General features: G+C 38.7%; 2 protein-coding genes across 5 annotated transcripts in view; one reads left to right on the forward strand and one right to left on the reverse strand.

Annotated features, from left to right (window-relative positions):
- Positions 1-9,222, forward strand: part of KIAA2026 (KIAA2026 ortholog) — a 58,295-nt gene extending 49,073 nt beyond the window's left edge. For all 4 annotated transcript variants that reach the window (XM_042450278.1, XM_042450279.1, XM_042450277.1 and 1 more), the window contains 3 exons: positions 2,658-2,773; positions 2,994-3,172; positions 4,658-9,222. In XM_042450278.1, coding sequence (XP_042306212.1) covers positions 2,658-2,773; positions 2,994-3,172; positions 4,658-8,331 — 3,969 coding nt within the window. In that variant the 3' untranslated portion in view covers positions 8,332-9,222. The remainder of the gene's footprint in view (positions 1-2,657; positions 2,774-2,993; positions 3,173-4,657) is intronic.
- Positions 9,223-15,089: 5,867 nt separating this feature from the next.
- Positions 15,090-19,836, reverse strand: MLANA (melan-A). Its single transcript, XM_042454390.1, has 3 exons — positions 19,746-19,836; positions 18,093-18,197; positions 15,090-15,439 (listed from the first exon to the last, which is right to left on the reverse strand). Exons 1-3 carry the CDS (start codon positions 19,791-19,793, stop codon positions 15,356-15,358), a joined length of 237 nt encoding a protein of 78 aa, XP_042310324.1. The 5' UTR covers positions 19,794-19,836; the 3' UTR covers positions 15,090-15,355.
- Between the last annotated feature and the right edge of the window lie 2,631 nt (positions 19,837-22,467).

Raw genomic sequence — 22,467 nt, forward strand, 5'->3', positions numbered from 1 at the left:
GTAGTAATTCCATTTCAAAGTAAACGCAATGCAAGCTCATACCTCAGATTCTAAACTGAAAGCTGATAAGAGAGATTGCAAGTGGCTAATGTTTTAAGGTAATATTTGTAAAAATTAACAACAGGCTTTTTATTGCCAAATTCATTTTTGCCTACTTTATATATAACAGAAACAAAAGCAATACAAAACTTCCATTTTTACATTTGTATCTGTCACATATGATATGCTAGTTTACACCTTTTTTGTTTATAAAATTTTATTATATAAAAACAAATCCATTCATCAGCTATTTACATAAATGATTATATCCAATATAATCCCTGTATAGATTTCTAGAATTAATTTCCCTTGTCCCTCCAGAACAATCCCTTTGATCCAAACAATATTTCTTCATCTTATTTTAAATGTTTACATTAAAACAGTGAAAGTCTCTTAATTAGTTTACCTTGAGCATTTTACAATCATTGTTTGGTTAATTATTTTTCTTTAAGGTTATCGTCTCACATAATGTTCCCACTCTCTGCTTCTTATTTCCACCTTTCTTTACTATATTTTAAGACCGGAAACCATTCTTTCTCGATTTCTTCTACATTTTTGTGGTTTAACCAACTAGTCAGTTTGTCAGTTTCTGCCGTCTCTGTGAGAAACTTATGGAGATAATAGTTTACACTTTCTATAGGTAAATGCAAACATTTTGTTACTGAAAGTTCCTGTTGGACCGTCTCAAAATAGAGACAACACTAGTAAATAATTACAGCCTGTAAGTGGTTATTTTTAAGTGATTTTCCTTTGATAATTCCTATGTTTTCAGAATGCAGTAATTTTATTAATGTATTTTAAAAACATCCTGAGGACTTCATAGAGACAATTTGTTTAAAAAAATTGGAATTCATTGAAGCAGTAGCTATTTCAGTTATGTAGGTTTACTGATCAATATCAGTTCTTCTGAGTAGCAGATAAGCTCCCTTCTGGACAACCACAGCATGTCAAGAAAATGGCAGGGATACTCCTTTCAGGTTCATATTTGTGAATGAAACTATCTACAGATCTTCTAGATCCCCTAGAAGTGATTTTGGATGACTGAGGAGTATGATGGAAAGAAGAGGTAAATATGCTAGCTTGCAAATTTTGCAAGACCTGAGCAGGACTGTTGATAACAGGGTGATCTGGAAGTTTCTCGTTCATAGGGTCACTATAAGTCAGTCCATTTGATGGCAGTTAACAACAAATGTTGCAGATTGGAGCATCTAAATTAGTATAGCTTTTAAATTCCCACTTAGAGTCAACATGGTAGATAATGGCCATACCTTACTGTAACTTAATAATGTTGTTCTTAAATTTGAGGGAGTTGGAAATTGTTAACCTCACCTAGAAACGATTATTGTTGCAGTTAACACATTTCTCAGATATCACATATATAAATCTTGATAGTAACCTAGTTTGCTTATTTTCCATTAATTTTTAGTAGCTTAAAAATATTAAGGAGGCCTCAATGGATGAAAAATGACCAAAGTATATATCAAAAACGATAGGTAAAATACAGCTATTAGAAATAATGTTATCAGGGATAACATGTTTTATAATTTAATTGACCAGAGATCTATGATTGGAGATGTAAGAACATGAATTCAAAAGAATAACCAAGAAGTCCTAAGGGTTAAGAAGCGAGCGCCTAAAGTGAGAGGGCTGACACTGGGGATCACTACTTAGTTTGAGTTGGTCAGGTTAAAAGTTGATGGGTGGAAGTAAAATAAATGGGTACTTACTTGATGTAATCATTACTTGGTGTAATGAGTGTTACACTGAGACTCTGGAAAATCAAGGTTCAGATCCTCACTTAGCCATGGAAATGCAGTGGCTAGTCTGGGCACATACTCTCAGCCTCAGAGGGGGGCAATGGCAAACCTCCTCTGAATAGATCTTTCCAAAAAATATCTTAAGATGGCATTGTCGTAGTTGAAATTACTTGAAGGTACATAACAATAACAACAAGAAAATAGTTATACCATCTTGAGGGCTATGGTATATATTTCTTATTTTGTTGGAGGCATGTTACAGGTGTCTTTGGATTATGTATTTTCATAGCCTCCCTCAGTCTGCAGTACCCAGGCCCATTTCTTCCACTTGCCCTCCTTCCCCACTGGCTTGCTTTGTCCTTGGAAAATATGCTTGTAGTTAAGAGTTCAAAGTTTTATTTCAAAATTAACTGACTAAATAAAATGGTTTTCATTTTAGCTTGTAATATATGATTCATTATAACATTTTCTTTAAACGGGTCAGTTGTGTGCAGTGTGATACATATTTATGTACAAGTATTCATAGTCTATTGTCACTGAATGGAAGGCTTATGTTTATAGGCAGGAAAATCTACCTTTTCACTTTCTTAGCTGAAAAAGTGAATAACTTCGCAACCATTTATCTGTTGTATATTTTTCTCCTGTTTTAATTTTTACTGGGAAAACTAAAAAAAAGTACTACCTAGTGTTACTATAGGACAGAGAAAAAAACAGTGTGTGCTGCCTTAATGTGTATATGTGTGTGTGGGGATGGATATATATATATATATATATATATATATATATATATATATAGTGCAAGAATATACCTTTATTAGATACAAATGTACTTCAATAATAATGGTATTTTCGTATATGCAGGGAAGGTGGTATCATCGAAAGCAAGCTGTAAAAGAACTACACTGTACTCTGATACGACTGCTAAATGAATTGTTACCATGGGAACCAAAATTAATGAAAGCTTTTCAAAGAAACAGGTAATTAATTAGTTGAATCCTTTTCAATAGTGTGAAATATAAGAAGTCAGTACCAGTTATCCTACTTTGTAATTGCAATATGCTGTGGATGAAATCCTGATTTTCACACTTCCAACTTTGAACCAGTGAAGGCTGTAGATAAAAGTGTGACTAGATCTTTTTCTATTAAAAATTATTCAAAGCTGCTGATTTTATTCTTATCTCTGATGTTCTGTTGAAGGTCTCGATTAAAGAAGGACTATGATGACTTCAAAAGACAGCCAGATCATGATAAATTTACGAGAGAACAGTGGACTAATGAGGATGGTGAAATAAATACTGGCAAAGAGGTTTCCAGTTTGTTAACCAGTGACTCTTCACAGCACACTGAATTTTTGAAAAGGAATTACAGAGATTCAGGTAGGTAATTTGCTAGTCATTGTGAAAGATGATGAAAGGTGTTATTGCCATGCTTATATGTGGGTTCTTATGTAACTCAACCAAAGAGTTTAAATGGTAGAAGCTTTAATTGTTTTGTATATACTGTACTGGTACTAATTTTTCTAGTTTTGGCAATAAATAATTCTACAGACCTGATAAAGGTGTATAAAATTATGCATGGTGTTGAGAAAATGAATGTAGAGAGAAGTTTTTTTTCCCCATATTTGTCTACTGGGATATTCTGGATGGATGAAAGGAAGTACTTACTCATACAGCACATATTCAGATTTTGTTATTATATGTTGCAGTGATGACTGCCATCTTTAAAAGAGCATAACAAATTCATAAACAAAATGGTTATCAAAGTGGTTATCATAAACAAAGTGGTTAATATTTAGTTTTGATAAATACATATTCTGTCATTAACAGAGGCAGTATGCCTCTCTATCTCAGTTGCTGAGGAACACAAGCGGGAGAATAATGCTGCATACTTACCTGGCTGTTGGGCTACCTGTAGGCAACTGTTTGGCCACCATGGAAACAGAACATTGGAGTAGATTATTCTTTGACCGTATTCAGGTGGGCTCTTCTTTCTTGCACTTTGAGCAGGAGATTAGAACAGTTCTACTCATATTCTGTTTCTAATTCCAACTGTGAGAGGTGGAAGTTTGCGGCTGCTTTTTCTTCCCCTAAATTTAATAATTTAGATTTAATTTAGCACTGTGTCAGAAGTAGGTAAAAGGTATAGGTCTAATCCCCAGTGGAAAAAGACGCTCAGACAGAGCTCTAGTAGCACCTGTTTTCTTTGCCGTCTCCTTTCCAAAAGTGAGTTCTTGGATTTGGAGTCAGAGAAGACACTGGCACTGTATGCAGGTACTTCTATTCCATTTATTTGCAAATATTTATAAACTGTTTATATAAATAGATTTCATAGTCATGTACAACAATAATGAAACATTCAACAAAAACAGTGTGTAAAATCAAGGTACAATGTGTACTTTCTCTATAAAAGTGATGATATGCTATATTCTCACTTTAGTGTTTGACTGGGATTCTTGCCAAAACTTTTCACCCTCTCAAGATGCACAGTGAGATGTTCATATATTCCAGTTCTAGTAGATTAGAAAATTTACTTACTAAAACAATATGGCCTTATAGTGCAGAAACCTTGGTAGCTAAAATACATATTTATTAAATGTTTCCCTTTAAACAAACACTCTCAATTTTTGTTGCTAAAAAAGCCTTATACCTATTCAGGATATGTTTGAAAATGAAATTGGATGAAAATGTGGCTACTGTATTAAGAACTTGTTGATTCACATATTCCTGATGAAAATTTTATGGTACTATTAGAACCTTTTCTAGTTGCATCAAAAGTATATTTTGATATTAAAGCAGTAGTAAATTAACAATTGTTTAAAACTAGCTTTTCAAAGACACTTTCTTCTTTGCTGTTTCTTCTAGATGACATGAAACTATCAGAGATGAATCTTGCTACCGGAAAATCCAGACCACTGAGAAAAGAACTGACTTGTAGAGAAATACAGAAGATAGTGCCTAAATCTGTTAAACGCCAGTCTAAGCAAAACAGTTGCTTAGATGATAGCACAAATGAGTTTTCACCAAGGAAACGGCTTAAATTAAGCACAAGTGATACTACAGTCCATAGTATAGAAAATGATCCGTCAATAGATGATTGTTTGAATCAGCAAAGAGAATCCTCATTTTCAGAACCAATAGACATGACGGATACTCCAGTCTCAACACCAAATTTAATAAGAGGGACCAAACCCATCCAGGCCTTGCTTGCTAAGAATATTGGGAACAAAGTGACCTTAACAAGTCAGCTGCCACCCAATGTAGGCAGAAGCATTTCAACTTCTGAAAAACTGATTATGTCAACTATAGGTACCTCCCCAGTCAATCCAATGGTGCCCTGCCAGACCAGCTCAAAGAATCCTTTACAAGTATTGTACAAAATGCCAGGTGGCCATTGTGTGCCAATAGACCTGCACAATAATTCAGTGAAAATTCAGGTGCAGCCCGTTGGTGATGGTAAACCGGGAGAGAAAACCACAGGAGAGAAAATCATGCAGCAAGTCCTTATTTTACCTAAAAATTTTCTTATCCATCACAGAGACAGTAAAAGTGGGGCAAAAGAAATCTCATCATTGCAACAAAAGACTACTGAACAGCATTGCATCTCTCTTCCCCAGCCAACAGCTATCAACACTACTTTAGCACCTGTCGTTTCAGCTTCACCTGTCGTCAGTGCTGCTGCTACCTTTCTGCCCAGCACAAATTTTAAAAAGAATACTACACATTTGGCACAAGGAGCTGATACTGGCAATAGATTTCCAGTATTGCCTTCTATAGGCCCCACAGGTAATATATTAGCTTCAGTAATGAAAATGAGCCAGTGTGAAACTACTAAAACTAAGACTGTCATTTCAGCTGCTTCATCTCCTGTTGCTTCACCTACTGTTTCCTCAGCAGTTCAGACTTGGACAACCACACTTCCACAGAGTGTTTCTGCTTGCACCAGCAATTCCTCCCCAAGATTAGCATCTCCACAAAAAAACGCTGATGTTAGTGAAGCTAAACAAGAACTGAAAACAATCTGTATCAGAGATTCACAGTCAATCCTTGTTACAACTCGAGGTGGGAACACAGGAATTGTTAAAGTACAGACAAATTCAGACCAGCTATCCCCAAATAACTTAGCCCCAAATTCTGTTTTCACATATTCACCTCAGCTGCAGACATTTTTAGTGCCAAAATCCACACAATTACCAAACTCCTCAGCTGTAACAACAACCATACCTAGTTTTCCAGCACTTATTCAATCATCTCCAACAACTTCTGTTTCCATTTCATCTCTTCCTGCTAGTGTAAATAAGGCAGTGGGGGAAAACATGACCATTGCATTTGGGAAGCCTCTTAACAGTGGTACCATGGGTCATGGTTTGCAAAAAACTGTACATGTATCTCCCCCTAACTTCCTGGCTCCTAAATCATCTAAAATTGTCATGCCGCCGCCGCCACCACCAAACAGCTCTGCTAATGCAGCTAGCATTTCTCCAGGAAACATTGGGCAGAATACAACATGCACTACCCAGGCTCCTTTGATGAATCAACAAGTCAGTATAAATTGTACAAAATATTCTGTTACTCAGCCTGAATCCATGCCCATAACCAGTGGAACTGCAGTGAGTGGTGCTCAGATTCAAAAACTTATGTTGGTCACAAATCCCCCGCTTCTTCCTGCCTGTGGACCTGCAGGAGTCAATCTGATCCCTGCTTCAACATGCAGTGGCACAACTGCACAGAAAGTGGTTTTCATTAATACTCCACTTGCCAATATTCATTCAAACACCACTTTAACTGCAGAATCATTTAAGCAGACCTTTTCTCCTTCAATGGGCAAAACATATGTTAAAAGTACAGAGCAGCCTCAATTAGTCCTCATTCCATCTTCTGTGGGGACTTCATTAAAAGTAAATACGTCGCCAACTGTTTCTCAGATAAAAGATGTGAAAATAGGACTTAACATTGGTCAGGCAATTATAAACAGCACAAGTAATGTTCAGAGTGTCCCACCAATTAACATCATGCAGCCTGCAGCTTCAAAAGATGCAGAAGAGAAAAATGGTGTAACTTTGACATTGCCAACATGTGGTGCTTTAGTTCCTGTATGTTCAGATTTGGCATGTCAGAGTGTTACGTCTTTCAAAGGGTCTCCAAGTGCTACAACAAGAGCAGCCAATGTATCCACAGTAACAACAAATACATGTTTAGAACCTGTTTCCGTGGCATTGAATGGCCCTACTACTGGAGCACAGCCTCCTGTCTTGGCTGGTGGAGTAGATACTTCAACAAAAATAACACCCGTTGGAAATACTCGACTCCGTACCTCTAACATTGGAAACACTATGGCTATATCAACAGTGAAAACAGGACACCTTGCTTCATCTGTTCTGATATCAACTACTCAGCCAGCAGCATGTCATCCAAATTTAACATCTAGTTTTCAATTGCCAGTTACAGTTGCTTTGCCTGGACCTGTGAATAGTGCTCCTCCAGTGATGCACACTGTCACTCAGTTGCCAGCAGCTCCGTCTGCTGCACAGTGTATGCCCCTTTCAAAAGGTCAGCAGTCTACCGTGGTCCAGTTTCAGTCACCAGGAATTCCAGCTGCAGTGCCAATAAACAGGAGTGCTCAAAAACCCCAAACTGTATTGCCCCCTAATACACCAAATACAGGTAAAGTAATTAATCTTTCGAATTTAGTTAACCTGCCTTGCCAGTTGCTGCCTCCTAATTTTGTAAAGCCAATTCCTGTTTTCACATGTGGTCCCGGTGTCTCTACTTCTCAAACTGTTTCAGTTTCACCATCTATAGGTAGTAACATAGGAGGACAGTTGAATGAGACTTGTATTCAGCAGAAAATAATTATTAACACTTGTACACCTTTGGCACCTGGAACTCAGATAATGATCAGCGGTACTCGGTTCATTGTTCCACCTCAGGGGCTTGGAGCTGGCAGCCACGTCCTTCTCATCTCTACAAATCCAAAACTTGGGCCTCTTTTAACAGTTAATAATGGTCATGGTTTTCAAGGTGTTTCCCATGCTGCCCCATCTCCCCTGAGAACTACACAAGTGTCTAGTAATACTTTAAGTTGGCAGCCATCAAAGCAACCTTTGAAAAGCTTTACCAAAATTGTAAATTCTCTTGGGACTACAAACCCACTGCCTGTTGTACATCCGACACCACAGATAGTGAACAGTGCTACAAAACCAAGCACTCCATCTTTTGCAACAACAGTGTCAACAGTGTCTACATCTTTGGTAACAGTCACCCCATCTAATTCTGTAACTAAACCATCGTTGGTTGGTGTAACTCACACTGGTAACTCACAGCTGCAAGGCAATACAGCTGTACTGCATCTAGATACGTCAATCAAAAAACTTATGGTGAGCCCAGAAGGAGCAATTTTAAATGCTATAAAAACTCCAACATCAAAAACTTCTTCATCTTTGTCTCCTGATGTAGTTTCCACAAGCAAGAATCCTGCTGTTGTCTTCCCTAATTTTTTGAACTCTAGCATAGGTGTACCAAGCACAGCTGCATCTTGAGCTTAGAGTAAATGAGCCGTTAAAATGTTGGGGCATTCTTTTGTGTTCACCTTTAATTTATAATTGTTTTTTTAATTGCTTATGTGGTTTGAAACATACCACTCATGTGGCTTATGTACATGAACCTGAAGCATGGGAAGGCAATTTTATGCAGATGGAATCTGGCAGTAAGGGAACTGGACTGTTTTGCATCCGCTCAGAATTCATGAGCTGAATGAAGTCAGGATCCTGCGCATGTCATATGTATTACTTGTCCAGGTTGCCATTGACTGGAAAGTTCTATATACTCAAATTTTACAGCGTTTATCACATGCCCAACGGTTTTTGTGCGGAAGGGTGTAGTTGATTTTTTAAAAAATGCTTCACCTTAGATTGCTGTTTTTAGTTCTCCCTTTTAAAAAAATACGGTTAAGAAAACACCATTTAGAATACTTTTCACACCTGTGCTTTTAAAGGTGGATTTTGTGTTTTGGGGAGGTTGGTAATGAAAATGGTTTAAAAGGCCATCTGTTGAGACATGTTGCAGAAAGCAGTGTTTTGTTCTTGCTTACCACATTTACAGAAATACGTTTCTTTTCAAAAATCTAGACATTTTTCCTTCTTTATAAACAGTACAGTTTTTTGCAAATTTACTTTGTTTCTGTTTTTTAAAGCATATTTATGCATTGTAAAAATGCAATCTATTCTGTAAAATTGTACATATCCCTGATTCCCTACCAATATGTACTAAACTATGTGTAAAAAGAACTACTCTGTCTTATTTATGTTTTGTTTACATAATGTATAGTTTTTTAAGTATTTTAGTAATTTTGGACAAGTGTACTGTTTAGCAATAATGCAGAAGAATCTGCATGTAATAATAAACCAAGTTGCTGTATTTCTGCTTGATAATACTGTTATCAGTGTCACCGTGGAGAAATGAAACTTGATAGCCTGAGGTTATATATGTATGTATAGTAATGATTTTAAGGTATTGGGGTTTTCAAAGAGATTGTGGGCCTAAGCACACTTACTTAGAGACAAATTCAGTAGAAATTTGTCTAGCGGGATTTGCAGTGAAACATATGAACCTACAGTTATGATATTCCAGCCCAGCTGATCTTTTACCTGTCGCCTGCATCTTCCACCACTTTTAAAATCATGACTGTCAGAGGTTCTTTGCACTGTTTCACCATTGCCAGTAAGTGTGAGAACTATCACTTCCAATAGGAAATTTACCGTGTTTGAACAGCTTTTTATGTATTGAAATATATCAATTAATTCATTAAAAGATCAGGGTTTTTTTTGTATTTGATCATAAGACACAGAAACCAAAACTCTGAAAAATGAAGCCATTCTAGCAAAACCAGTCAACAGGATGGAGTAGGCCAGTTCTTGTGAGGCAGAAGAACTACATAGTTGGCCCTGTTTGAAGATTCAAAATGTTTCTTGTTAATAATCACAGCCTCAGCAGAAATGTGTACTGTATGAGGAAGAATAAGCAAAATCACTAGACTGTCTTATGCTGGTTTTAGAATGAAGTAACTTATGTGCCTGGATTCTTAATTTGAAAATGTGAATTTCTTGTAGCAGTGAACTTAGGTGAGTGAATACAAGTCTTAAAAGTGCTTGGGAAACAGTGTAGAAAAGATAGAACTGTAAGTGGTTGTAAGTAATACATGTTCACACTGGAAGGCTTACATTGGCAGACTCCATTTGGCAAATTTTAGCTTGGTGGATCAATTGGGCTAACCTAAACAGTTTTTCTTGACTTACTATTTTACATCTCAGATGCCATAGTAAAGAATAACCAGTAGAATATTCATGTTGTGGTAGATGACTGTTGATAAAGACTTTTGTTGTTGAATGTGATTAATGATAAAATGCTTAGGATTTTGTAGTGATTTGTCTCCAGAATAGTTATATAAATAGTGTGGTAAACCTTCCAAAGTGTCAGTTTTACAGATAGGAAACTGAGATTTAGAGCCCCTATTCACGAAGCCAAGCAGTTTTCATGGTTTAACTCTACTTGCTGTCAACTCTCCAGTAGCTGGAGAAAAAAAGTGGTGCCTCTACCTTGACCTTTAAAGCACCTTAATTGAGGGAAAGGAGAAAGTGGGCATGTCACTCATATCCTTCCCAGAAACTTAGAAATAACTACTAAGAAAGATGTATGTCCACAGCCAAAAAGATGTAAATTAGTAGTCCATAAGTCTGTCACAAGTGTCTATTTTTTACGTGATGGTTGCTGTTTGTGGACGTAGTGAAAGGGTCTGTTAGAACAGTGAACCTCAAGTTAGCAGTTGTGGAAGAGGCAGCAGTTATTCTCCCCCCCCCCCCCCCAAAGTGCCAAGGACTGGTACAATATTTGCGCCCATTGGCTACAATTGCTTCTTTCTTCCCTAGAAGCTCACCAGGGCCCAGCAACAAATGGTTCCAGCACTGGTTCTTGGACCACCACCCTGAATAGGACTGTATTAGAAAATCCTTAATATTGATTGTCAAACACTTTTGTCCCCTGTTTACTGCCACTTCCTATCTGCTACTGATTTGTTTTTGTATGTTCTTAGAAATTCATGATGGAAAAGTAGTTATGATTTCTATGGCATGAAGCCTGTTAGTTTTGACTGTTAAGGATGTGGTTTGGATTTGAATGAATCCTGGATCCAAAACTAAATTGTAATAATTGAAGACAGGTTCGGTGTTGTCTCTGTCAAAGCGAGAAGCTTCAGGAAACTAACCAGATCTGAACATTCCTGAATACGTACTGTATTAGCAATTTGGAGTTAGAAAGAGAGAGAAAGGTATTTCTCCATTTCTCCCCAAGCTCTCTGAATAAAGCAGAGAATGTGTGTCCCAAGCTCTCTAAATAAAGCACAAGCAAAGAATGTGTGTTGAATTGCCATTGCCATATTTCTTCTCCCTTGGCTATGTTGCCTGGGATTAGTAGCAGTTCTTCACCCTGACAAATGAAAACCCCTGGGAGGGAGGAGGAAGAAGACTGGTAAATTTAGCTTCTGATCTAAAGCTGGGAATTGCACAGCCCCTCAGATGTGGTTGAACTACATCTTCCAGAAGCTGCAGCCAGCACAGCCAACTGAAATATGCTGCCAATTGCAAATCAACAACATATGGAGAGTAACATGATTCCCGTCCTTATTTCAAACATAGCGAATTATTTTACCAGTGTATTCCAATCTCAGTGCTTTAGGGGAGGAAGGTTGAAATAATATGTTTCAGAACTAATGCAGTGTTCATTGCTTTTTCTAGTTCTCCTTTCCAAGAGCAGAACAGTTGAAACCTGGTGGAGTCTCTGGGAACTGGGAGTGTTCACCATTGGTGTTTGCTTGGAAAAGGCTGGATTTTCAAACCTTCTGCCTGTACCACAGTATGCTCTACATGCACTCCCCCCCCCCCAGCTTTCTGTGACTTTGGTGCTAATTTCGTAGAAGACAAACAAAAATTATTAAACTGTTTTCTATTAATTATAAATGCCTTAGCCTGAAAAATCTGGAAGTTTCTTGCCTCGAGATATCTAAACAGGGTATGTCATTTTCATACAGCTTGTCCCCAAAACCTGTGGAAGTAAGAGGAAACATATCATGCACAAGCTAAATTTGAATGCTCTGCATCTACACCAGTTCTGATTTTTATACCTCTGTTCTAAATGTAATTTTAAGTAAATGCTTGTGAAAATCTAGGGAGATAAAATGCATGCTTTTTTGGAAAAACCCAAAACTATAACACTTAATCTTGTGCAAAACTCTCCGCAGAAAGAAATTCTCTGCTATTCTGAAACTTGGTAGTTTTGATCTTTGAAGGGACAGTTGCCCCTGAAAATTTTGTCATATTCCATCAAGACATTATTTATCTGCAGCTTCCTTTAAAAAAAAACCACACACACACAAAATTTAAAGGTGCGTAGCACAAGAATCCATATGCTTGTGTGATATTTGCCAGATAAATTTTCCTCCTTAAAGGTCTATGATACCTGCAGACTTTCTCCAGTTCTAGCAGAAAAAAAGTCATTGCTAGTCACTGATTTCCAATGATAGTCATTGGTTTGCTCAATGGTGCAGATATCTGCACTGAGCTTCAAAATCGGACTGAGTGCATACAGCTGTTTTCCAAATCACTTGAACCAGTCTCATCTCAGATCTTATGATCAGTGTACAGTCCTATGGACTACACAGTTATATTGTTGCTGGTAAAATGAAGCCTGCTCATTACCCATGCTGAATAACAAGAAAAGAGGAACTCAAGGCACTCAGGCTGTAACTCTGTAAAGCACAAGATTGTGGTTTGCAGAGATCAAAATATTTTACAAAATACTACGTATCTCTTGTTATGTATCAGGTCATCCATTAATGTTACTTACAAATTATCTCCTCTTGACTGGTCTTGGTGATAATTGTGATAGTATATGTACAAACAGCTGTGGAATTCAGTTCAGGTGCACCAGTATTTTATGACGTACATCAGAGGTGGGCAAAGTGCAGCCCAGAATATTCCCTAGGATGCCCCCAATGTATTCTATGGAGTAATAATGGTATTTCAAACATGTTTAGAAATCCCCCCTTCTCCCCAGGGACCATAAACAATTTTTACAGAATTTTTCTAAAACGTTTTTTTGCCCCCAAATACTCCAAAATGTCCACTGAGGGGCATGAGGTGCATTTCTACCACATTTTGTAGCCCCCCTCGACAATTTAGGCCCAGAGGAGGCTTTTTGGAAACCCAAAGCAGGGTGAACATGTCCCATACCCCATAGAAGGGGGCAAAACATTTTTTTTTTTTCCATTTTGGGAGCAGGTTTCTTCAGGAGCTAATGGAGCCATCCATAGTTGTTCATCCCTGATATACATGGTATGAGCTGATTGTTTATTGTCTTTTACCTAATACAGTATAGTCTCAGGTGCAAAATCAAGAGGCATGTTCCAAGGCAATATGCAAAGACTCCTTATGAATTGTTCACAATTAAAAGACAATATTGGCAATTCAGAAATATAATGTAACAACAATGCTCATGCTTGAAAGGTCAAGTTTGAACCCTCTCCCCTGCCCTGGTTATTACTACAATTATCCTCATTACTATAGTTGTCAGAAGTGGAAACCAAATTGAAAAAATACTCAGAACGAATGAGTTTTGTTTGTGTGCATGAGATGGCAGTTCATGTGTATGGGATTGCAGCCTGAGCACTGGTATTTCCAGATTCACATCCAAGGATATATTGCTTTTTCACCTTATAAATTACACTATCAACTCTATAAGATGATAATGTTAGAGACAGTAGGGATGCATTGATTCATTCTTCTCAACTGCCAAAGATGTGACCGAGCATTGGATTTTCCTATTTCTATTCTCTTCAGTGCTGACCATATGGTAAAGCCATCTAGGTCAAAAACATACTGGAAGTGGTGGCATCAAACCCTGAACATGATCAGGTCACCAACAAATCCTGGAAAAGAAAGGGGGAAAGCTGACTTCATAAGAGCATTAAGGCCTGGTGATATTCTCCATTGTGTTGTGTTTGGCTCTTGCCCTAAGCTCCTTTTGTCAAAAATGTAAAACCATATTTTTCCATTAAACTTTTATAAAGCCTGGTAGATAATGTGAATACCTTGATTTTTTAGCTGCTTATTATTGGATTGTTTCATTTTACCGTGAGCAGTTATCTTTAGTTGTATTTTATGAGACAAGCTGCATCCGCACTGGAGAAATAATCTGGTTTGACACCACTTTAACTGCCATGACTCAAGGCTATGACATTCTGGGGTTTGTAGTTTGTTGTGGCAACAGAGCTCTCTGACAGAGAAGGCTAAATATTCCATTAAAATACAAATCCCAGAATTCCATAGTACTGAGCCAGGACCGTTAAAGTGCTTTCAAACTGGATTATTTCTCCAGTGCAGATGCAGCTTATGTCAAACTTGTGTCGTTGTAAATCATTTGTGAATGTAAATGATAAGCTACTTACTTTCGCCAACCCATCTTTTCTTTCTGAAACCCCTCAGTAGCTGCCCTTTCTCCTAAAAGGGTCATATGTATAGTGCCATAAATTGAAGCTGACTTGACAGTGAATACAGTAAGCCCTTGGTATTGGTTTGGTTCCAGGACACCCTGTGGATACCAAAATCCATGGGTGCTGAAGTTCCATTAAATACAATGCTGTAGTAACATTGTGCCACTTATATAAAATAACAAAATCAAGCTTTGCTTTTTGGATTTTATATATTTTCAAGCCATGGATGGCTGAATCCATGGATGCAGAATCTGTGGATATGGAGGTCCAACTGTAACAACACAAAACAGAGCTTGGGAGATGGGATTAAATGGTTTGGGACTGAAATGCAAAGATAGACAAGGAATTCAGCACCTGTCATGCAGTCGTGTAACCAATGTACATACGCTGTCTACAGATTTTATGCAATCTGTGATTCGTCTTGCTGCCTTCACATCTAGTTAGACTTGCAGTTCTGGACTAGTCAGAGAAGGCAAGTGAGACTTTTTTGGCAATGAAAGCAATAGATTAAAAATTGAAGCACATGAAACTAATAGCTAATAGCAGACAGGTCTTCAATATGGAGAAAATGGCACTGCATGTTTTGGTAAAATGTCCAAAGGAATAGTGGAGTCTGTGTGATACCAGTATGCAATGGATCTTGTAGTACATTTGAGACTTCCTAAGAGAAAGAAGCGGGGAGCATGAGTTTTCAAATACTCCATGGAATACTGTTTCGTTAAAACACCATAGATCTCAGGAAGACTGGTTCTTGTTCATCAATATTTATTGTGTGTGGTAGTTTTCCTGGTATATAATTTCACACTGTATATCTTAGGTTAAATAATTCCATAAAAGTAGAGCAAAGATGCAAAGCCTGTGACATCAGTGTCTTAAGCATAATAGGGAACAGCTGGGTTTTCCTAAGCACCAGTGGTTTCTGGAACCATTCATAACTGTATGCATTTCCCCCTGTCAGGTACTGCTAGAAATTAAAGACAATGTATGCTATTAAAAAGGGACTTGATATCTCCATTCCTGTTTTATGGTGCATAAGGTGGTGGCAATGGGCTGGTAGAGATCTTGTCATAGGCTGGTGGAGCATCAGGTACCTGCATTAATGGAAACTAAGTGAGGAAAAAAATTGTATCACAGAAATATTAACAAACTTTAATTACCTATATTAATATATAAAGTATTCCTTAAAGCTTTCCTGTCACTGCCATGGGGAAATTAATACTCCAGAGGACAGGATCAAAATTCAAATTGACCTGAATAGGCCCCACCTGGAATATTGTGTCCAGTTCTGGGCACCACAATTCAAAAAGGACAATTGAGAAACTGGAGCGTGTCCAAAGAAGGGCGACTAAAATGGTGAAGGGTCTGGAAACCATGTCCTATGAGGAACGACTTAGGGAGCTGGGGATGTTTAGCCTGGAGAAGGTTAAGGCATGATATGATAGCCTTGTTTAAATATTTGAAGGGATGTCATATTGGGGAGTGAACAAGCTTATTTTCAGAGAACAGGACCTGGAGCAATGGATGCAAGCTCCAGGAAAAGAGATTCCACCTCAACATTAGGAAGAACTTCCTGACAATAAGGGCTGTTCGACAGTGGATCACACTCCCTTGGAGTCTCCTTCCTTAGAGGTCTTTAAGAAGAGGGTGGATGGCCATCTGTTGGGGATGCTTTGATTAAGATTTCCTGCATGGCAGGGAGTTGGACTGGATGGCCCTTGCAGTCTCTTCCAACTCTACGATTCTATGATTCTAAATGGTCTCTTTAAAAATAGTTAAGAAATCTCTTATGTCATTAATCTTAAAAATGATTTTGTGCTTGACATTAGAGGCATATGTTTATCAAAGGGCAGGCTGATCCCTATCCATCTTTACACATAAATAAATTTGATCAGATCTAATTGATTAATAATTGCCCATATTATTGCAACCTTAATTACACTGGTGAGACCAGACGCTTGCTCAAGAGGACAAAGTCAGTATCAAAAGTTTGTCGTTTTCCTTCTATTTTAACTAAGGTTGAGTCCAGAATTTTCCTTTAGTGGAGGGAGGGGCTCACCTCATAAAAAGGTGATGACAACCCATTAAACATTTTCAACCATTTCTACCCAATTTTAAGGGAATCCAGTACTACTTCTCTTAAAAGAAGTGTAACCAACGCAAATACTCTGTCTACAGATTTAACACAATCTGTGATTAGTCTTTCTGCCTTCCCATCTAGTTAGACTTGCAGTTTTGGACTGGTCAGAGAAGGCAGGTGGGACTCTTTTGGCTGTTGTGGACACCACAATTCAAAAAGGATGTTGAGAAGTTAGAGCATGTCCAAAGGAGGGTGTCCAAAGGAGAGTGACCAAAATGGTGAAGGGTCTGGAAAGCATGCTCTACAAGGAGAGACTCAGGGTATGTTTAGCCTGGAGAAGAGACAGTTAAGAGGCGATACGATAGCCTAGTTTAAATATTTGAAGGGATGTCATATTGAGGATGGAGCAAGCTTGTTTTCTGCTGCTCCAGAGACTAGGACCCGGAGCAATGGATGCAAGCTACAGGAAAAGAGATTCCGCCTCAACATTAGGAAGAACTTCCTGACAGTAAGGGCTGTTTGACAGTGAAACACATTCCCTCGGAGTGTATTGGAGTCTCCTTCCCTGGAGGTCTTTAAACAGCGGCTGGATGGACAGATGTGTTTTGAGTTCCTGCATGGCAGGGTTGAACTGGATGGCCCTTGTGGTCTCTTCCAACTCTATGATTCTATTATTCTAGTATCTCAACCCATCCCATTCAGCAGCATTGCTTGATCCTCCATGTCAAGAAGCATGTTCAGGGGACTCAGAAGACTACTGCCGATAGGAAGGGCCAGGTAACCCTGCTTCTGCCAGTCCAGATGCATGTGCCTAAATCTCAGTGTAATACCTGGTGCTCAAAACTAATTTTCTTCAGTATCACAACTGTTGGAGAGGAACTGAAGGAACTTAACTTTTTATTTAAAAGACAAGTTAGTAACTTTAGCATGAATGGGATATTGATGTGATAACATTAGGCATAAAGATGCAAGAACATAAGGCACCAAAATGTGCAATAGCACATCATATACAACAGTGGATTATGTAAAAATACAGGTAGCAATATGCAGCGACAAAACACGTACAAATTAGCACAACACCACAACACGTACGTGAACATATATAGATGTAGCAGCTCACTTTCCTAAAAAATATACAATGCTATTTCCTGCACATGCATTCCAGTGATAGCAATTTCTCTTTCCGAGGGAAGAGATATAGGATCTGCTATCCACCCTTACTTAAATTGACTGATTTTTGCAAAAGGAACATTTGACGTCTCACACCATTCGAAATGCTTATTGGGTTTTCATCAAATTTAAAGGCCCTCCTTCACAATATCCTTGAATGTTTTGACATAACGGTTGTTCTGGGAGAGCACACAAAGAAAGATTGCCTGTCCCGCAGTGCAAACTTTTAAAAGCAGTTTCACTCAGCTATGCTTTCTAAGAATTTCTGTCCTGTAATTAAATCATAAAGTAGATTTTGTGCATCACATTTCCTAGAGGATAAGTGACATTATGAGACATCATGCTGTATTATAGCTGAGGCTTTCGTAAAGGCTGCGTGCCAGAAAGGGTCATTCACCCTAACTGTAAAGCTCTGTCTGCCTCTGTGTAACAATAGTACAGCATCCATCAGGAGAACTGCTATCTCTGTCATAAAAAAGTTTACAAGACATGAAGAGAAACACTCCTCTTACCACGTGGTTGCAGTTGCTGTTGTACTCCTGCAAAGCCAACTTGGAGCCCAGTAAGGCACTTTTGCCTTCTGATGTCCTCATAGTGGCCATTCTAAAGTTCTTACTCTGTAGCACAGACAGACAAGGCAGAAGGGAAGAGAGTAGGAAAAAGAGACAAGAAAAATGAGGACACAGAGGAGCCAAGTCTAAGTGGTTTTGCACATGGGTCTGGCATCTGTAGAAAATAATGCTTGGTAAAGTGGACAACAGTAGAAAAAGAGGAAGGCGCCAGTACAAGTGGGTTGAATCAGTCAAGGAAGCCATGGCCCCAAGTTTGCAAGACTTGGGCAGGGCTAGTGATGACCAGGGCTCTTGGAGGTCCTTCATTCATAGGGTTGCCACAAGTTGAAGTTGATTTTATGGCATGTAATAACAACTTGCATCTGTGCTTATTGCTTAACTTTGTCTGTAATGCCAATTTAAAAACTACACAGGCTAGAATGCACCTTCCATCTATCTCCTACAGTCAACCCTGTATTCTTATTCAAAAAAGGAAGCATCCCCTTCTTTGAGTAGAGTGGCAAAAGGCAAGCGCTTAGTCCATCCTGGAAGAAACTAAAAGAAGCAACACCTCTATTTTCTCCACTACAGTGCCACTTCTGGCCTTTTTTAATGTCTGGGTGGGAAATTAGCAGTGTGCTTTGGCATCATTGTTATTTCCTTCATGCTTTGCATCCTTTTTTACATGTCCCTAAGCTTTACCCTCCATAACTTTGGCACCAAAACCTGCATGAGGTCGACTTATAGTTGTATATACAGTATATGAATGTTCTCTTCATATTATGTAAGAAAGTGGGTTTTCCTTGCTCTGGTAGGGTACTACATGCCCACTGCTGAAGCTAAGCAGTTTTGTGTATGTCTGAATGGGAGGCAACTGCACTCCTCTTGTAGAATGGTTTCAATTCCATGATGGAGTAAATACAGGAAATAAATGTATGAAATCAATAAGCCTTTTGGGGTGCACCAGGACTGAGCTCTAACATCTGTTTCATATGTCTATACTTAACCCTTGAATTATATGCAGTGAGAGTATGCAGAAGTCCCTCTGAACAGAGTGTGTTTCCTTCGTGGATTTATTATTTTTATTTTTATTTTTAAATTATTAAGGGCTGAAACAGACAGCCTGGTAAAGCCAGCTTCTAGCCAGCTTGGGGGATGTAGCATTTAGACACGACATGCCCCCAAGTTGCCCCGAAACCGTGCCAGCTGGCTTCCGGGTGACTTGGGGTCATGGCATTTAGTTACCAGTCGCCCCAGAGCTGGCAAAAAGCCTACTCTAGAGATGCGGGGGTGGCTTTTTTCTGCCCCGAATAAGAGTAACTTTCCCACCCCTATTTGGTGTGGAGGCTGGCTGGATTGGGGCCACGGCATGTGGTTGCCACAGCCCCAATCCGGTTCTCTCAGGGGCTGCGTTTGGGGCCATCTGCTTCACCCCTAAGTCTTCTCATGTTTCACAGATTAAGAAGGACTTCTGGATCATAAAGTGTGGATGACCTGAGTCTCAGCATGTTTTCCTAGAAATTAGGCACTGTCACAACCTGCTCAGTCTAATAGACTATCTGTAGCAATAAATGCAATCCTCAACAGGGTAGTATAGAAAGCCAAAAATCTTACCAAAAGGTTTTTATAACCCCTGCGCTTTTTGTAATACCAACAGCCCATGATCACTAAAGCTGCAAGAACCACGACAAGAAGTCCAATACCTGCAGCCCTGTAAAAAAGGAAAAACATTATGACAGATATGTCTTTCAATGGATGCCTTCTGTCTTTGCCAACACTAGGCTGGGCATGAGTATACAGTACAATAACTTTAATACTTATTGGACAGAATACACAGCTAAGAGCACATAGTGTCAGAAAATTAGACCACCACCACCAGAACTGTTCTATAGTCACCTGCAAGAGCTTTTGGGAGCTTTGAACAGTGTATTTTAAGTAGATCTCAGCAGAACCTGGAACTAACTCATTAACTGACATGCCAAAGGATAGATTTTCCTACTGAGGTCAATGGATTACTGCATGGAAATTTGCATAGTGTTACATCATTATGTAGAGCCAGTGTGGTATAGTGGCTTGAGTGTTGGAGTATGACTTTGGAGACCAGGGTTCAAGTCTCTTCTTGGCATGTAAATCCACTGGGTGCCTTGAGAAAGTAACACTTTCTCAGCCTCAGAGGACGGCAATGGCAACTCCCCTCTGAAGAAACCTGTGAAGAAAACCCTGTGATAGGGTCTCCTTAAGATTGGCATAAGTTGTAAGTTGTAAACAATTTATGAAGGCACAGAACAATATCATCATCATTATGGTAAAAGTCTTGTCAGATGTCTCCAGTTTTGATCTCTTGGAGACAATCATGAGCATGCTTTAAAAGTGCCATAATGTTTCAGACAAGCAGTTCACTGAAATCAGATCCATACAAAAGTTAAAGAAAAACTGATTTGTGTTCATTAAGCAAACTGAGTTGCGAGTAAGTCAGAACTATATGTCTGGGGTGGGGTGGGGTAGAATAGATCTCTTCTTCAGATATTATGAATTTTATGAATTTACCAAGGTTTTTTACACCTGGCGGGGAAAGGGGTGGCTGCTGACTGCCCCTTTTCTGCGTTCTGTATTGGGCCACTGTCAAGGATTATTTCTTATTTTGAATCCTCACACCTTCTCCTATGGTTGAAACAAATACAACTTAAAAATATAGTAAAGTCCTAGTTTTCTTTCTTTTTCCTCTTCAATATACTTTTGGAACAACTATAGAACAGAGGCACACAATGTTGGCTCTTCAGGTGTTTTGGCCAATAATTCCTATCAGTTGCATTTCCCTCAAGAATGGCAAATGGTGAAAGACTGAGGGACCCATTGTTTCTCAAATGTGGAAAGCCAAGCATTCTGGCTCAACAACTTCCCTGTTATTTCATTGGTGGTGTAGCTTTACCATCTGCTTTGCTAGATTGGCATCACTGAGGACTTTAGCAGAGTTGTCACCTGCAATTCTAGGACTTGATAGAGGGGCACTTTCTTCCCCATGAGATTATATGTGCTGCTGTTAAGAGAGCTCATTTTCTGTCTTGCATATGAAAAATATTATGAGATTGTATTGTACAGAATGGCTGATCTCTTTGTTCCCTTTGTAGGTGTGACTTCTGCCAAACAAGATGCCCAGGGGAGACCATTATTTGGATGGCAACTTTGGCCGAGGGAAGAGATACACCTCTCTTTCAACAGAAGAGTAAGCAGAATATCCAATTTAAACACAAAAGATTCCAGCTCAGTTTCAAATATCTCCCTTAATCCATACTGAATCCACAGTACAAGTATACATCAGAAGTAGATGTTTTCCTGGGCATTACTTTTTTAACAGAAAATCTGATACCGTAACATGTTTCCAACAGCGATAAGTCACTATACCACAGGGGGAAAAATATTCCAACATGTTTCAGCAAAAGTTTTATTAAAAACTAACTATATGCACATGTAAAATGAAACAACCAGGTGAGGTAAGCCTTACATAAGTAAATGAAAGCATTCTGAACATTTTCTAGGAACACTTGATGACATCTTCAAAATGAATCCAGGGATATTTTTTTCTTCTTCCGCCAGAATTTCCATTTTTATGGGCAGACTTATAGATCTAGCTTTTCAAAACATGCTGGGGGAAGCTGGTGAGGCAGGTTTATCTCTTCTCCACTTTTCAGTGTTTGGAGTTTATCACACAGGAGGAATTTCTCTTAATTTTGAATGAAAAGAAAGTGGGGCCAGAAAGCATTTATGTGAATTCTCTAGTTCAGCAAATTTACGTGAATTTGAATTGTCTTCAAACTGACTTCCCATTGCCTGAAAATAGCTTGCCATTCCCCGAAATTGCGTGTGATCACCTCTCATGTGATAACGTGAAACCTCATGATTGTGTTTGGACTGGCTTCCCATTGCCCGAAATTGCGTGTGGTAGTCTATCATGCAATAACATTAAACCCCATGATTGCATTCGGATTGCCATTGGATTATACTTTCAATTTCCCTTGTCTGATAAATTCCTATGACTGTTCATGCCTGCTCAGTAAGGGATTCCAGAGGGAGCTACTGTTCATCTTTATCTGTTGTGGGGGGGGGGGAACACAACTACAGTAGGCACAACTAGAGAAGAATCCTACTCAGCTCAAGCTTTGTTTATTGCACTGTTTATTGCTGATGCAACAAGCTGCTGCAACTCATCACTGAAAATCTGTGTTTCTCCAGACTCCCTTCTTCTTATGTTTAAAAAACCTTCCAACTAGACAGAGGACAAAGGCTGGATGGGTGTAAAAAACCTTGGTAAATTCATAAAATTCATAATATCTGAAGA

The sequence above is a fragment of the Sceloporus undulatus genome, chromosome 2 (assembly GCF_019175285.1).
Source record: "Sceloporus undulatus isolate JIND9_A2432 ecotype Alabama chromosome 2, SceUnd_v1.1, whole genome shotgun sequence".
Classification (NCBI taxonomy): domain Eukaryota; kingdom Metazoa; phylum Chordata; class Lepidosauria; order Squamata; family Phrynosomatidae; genus Sceloporus; species Sceloporus undulatus.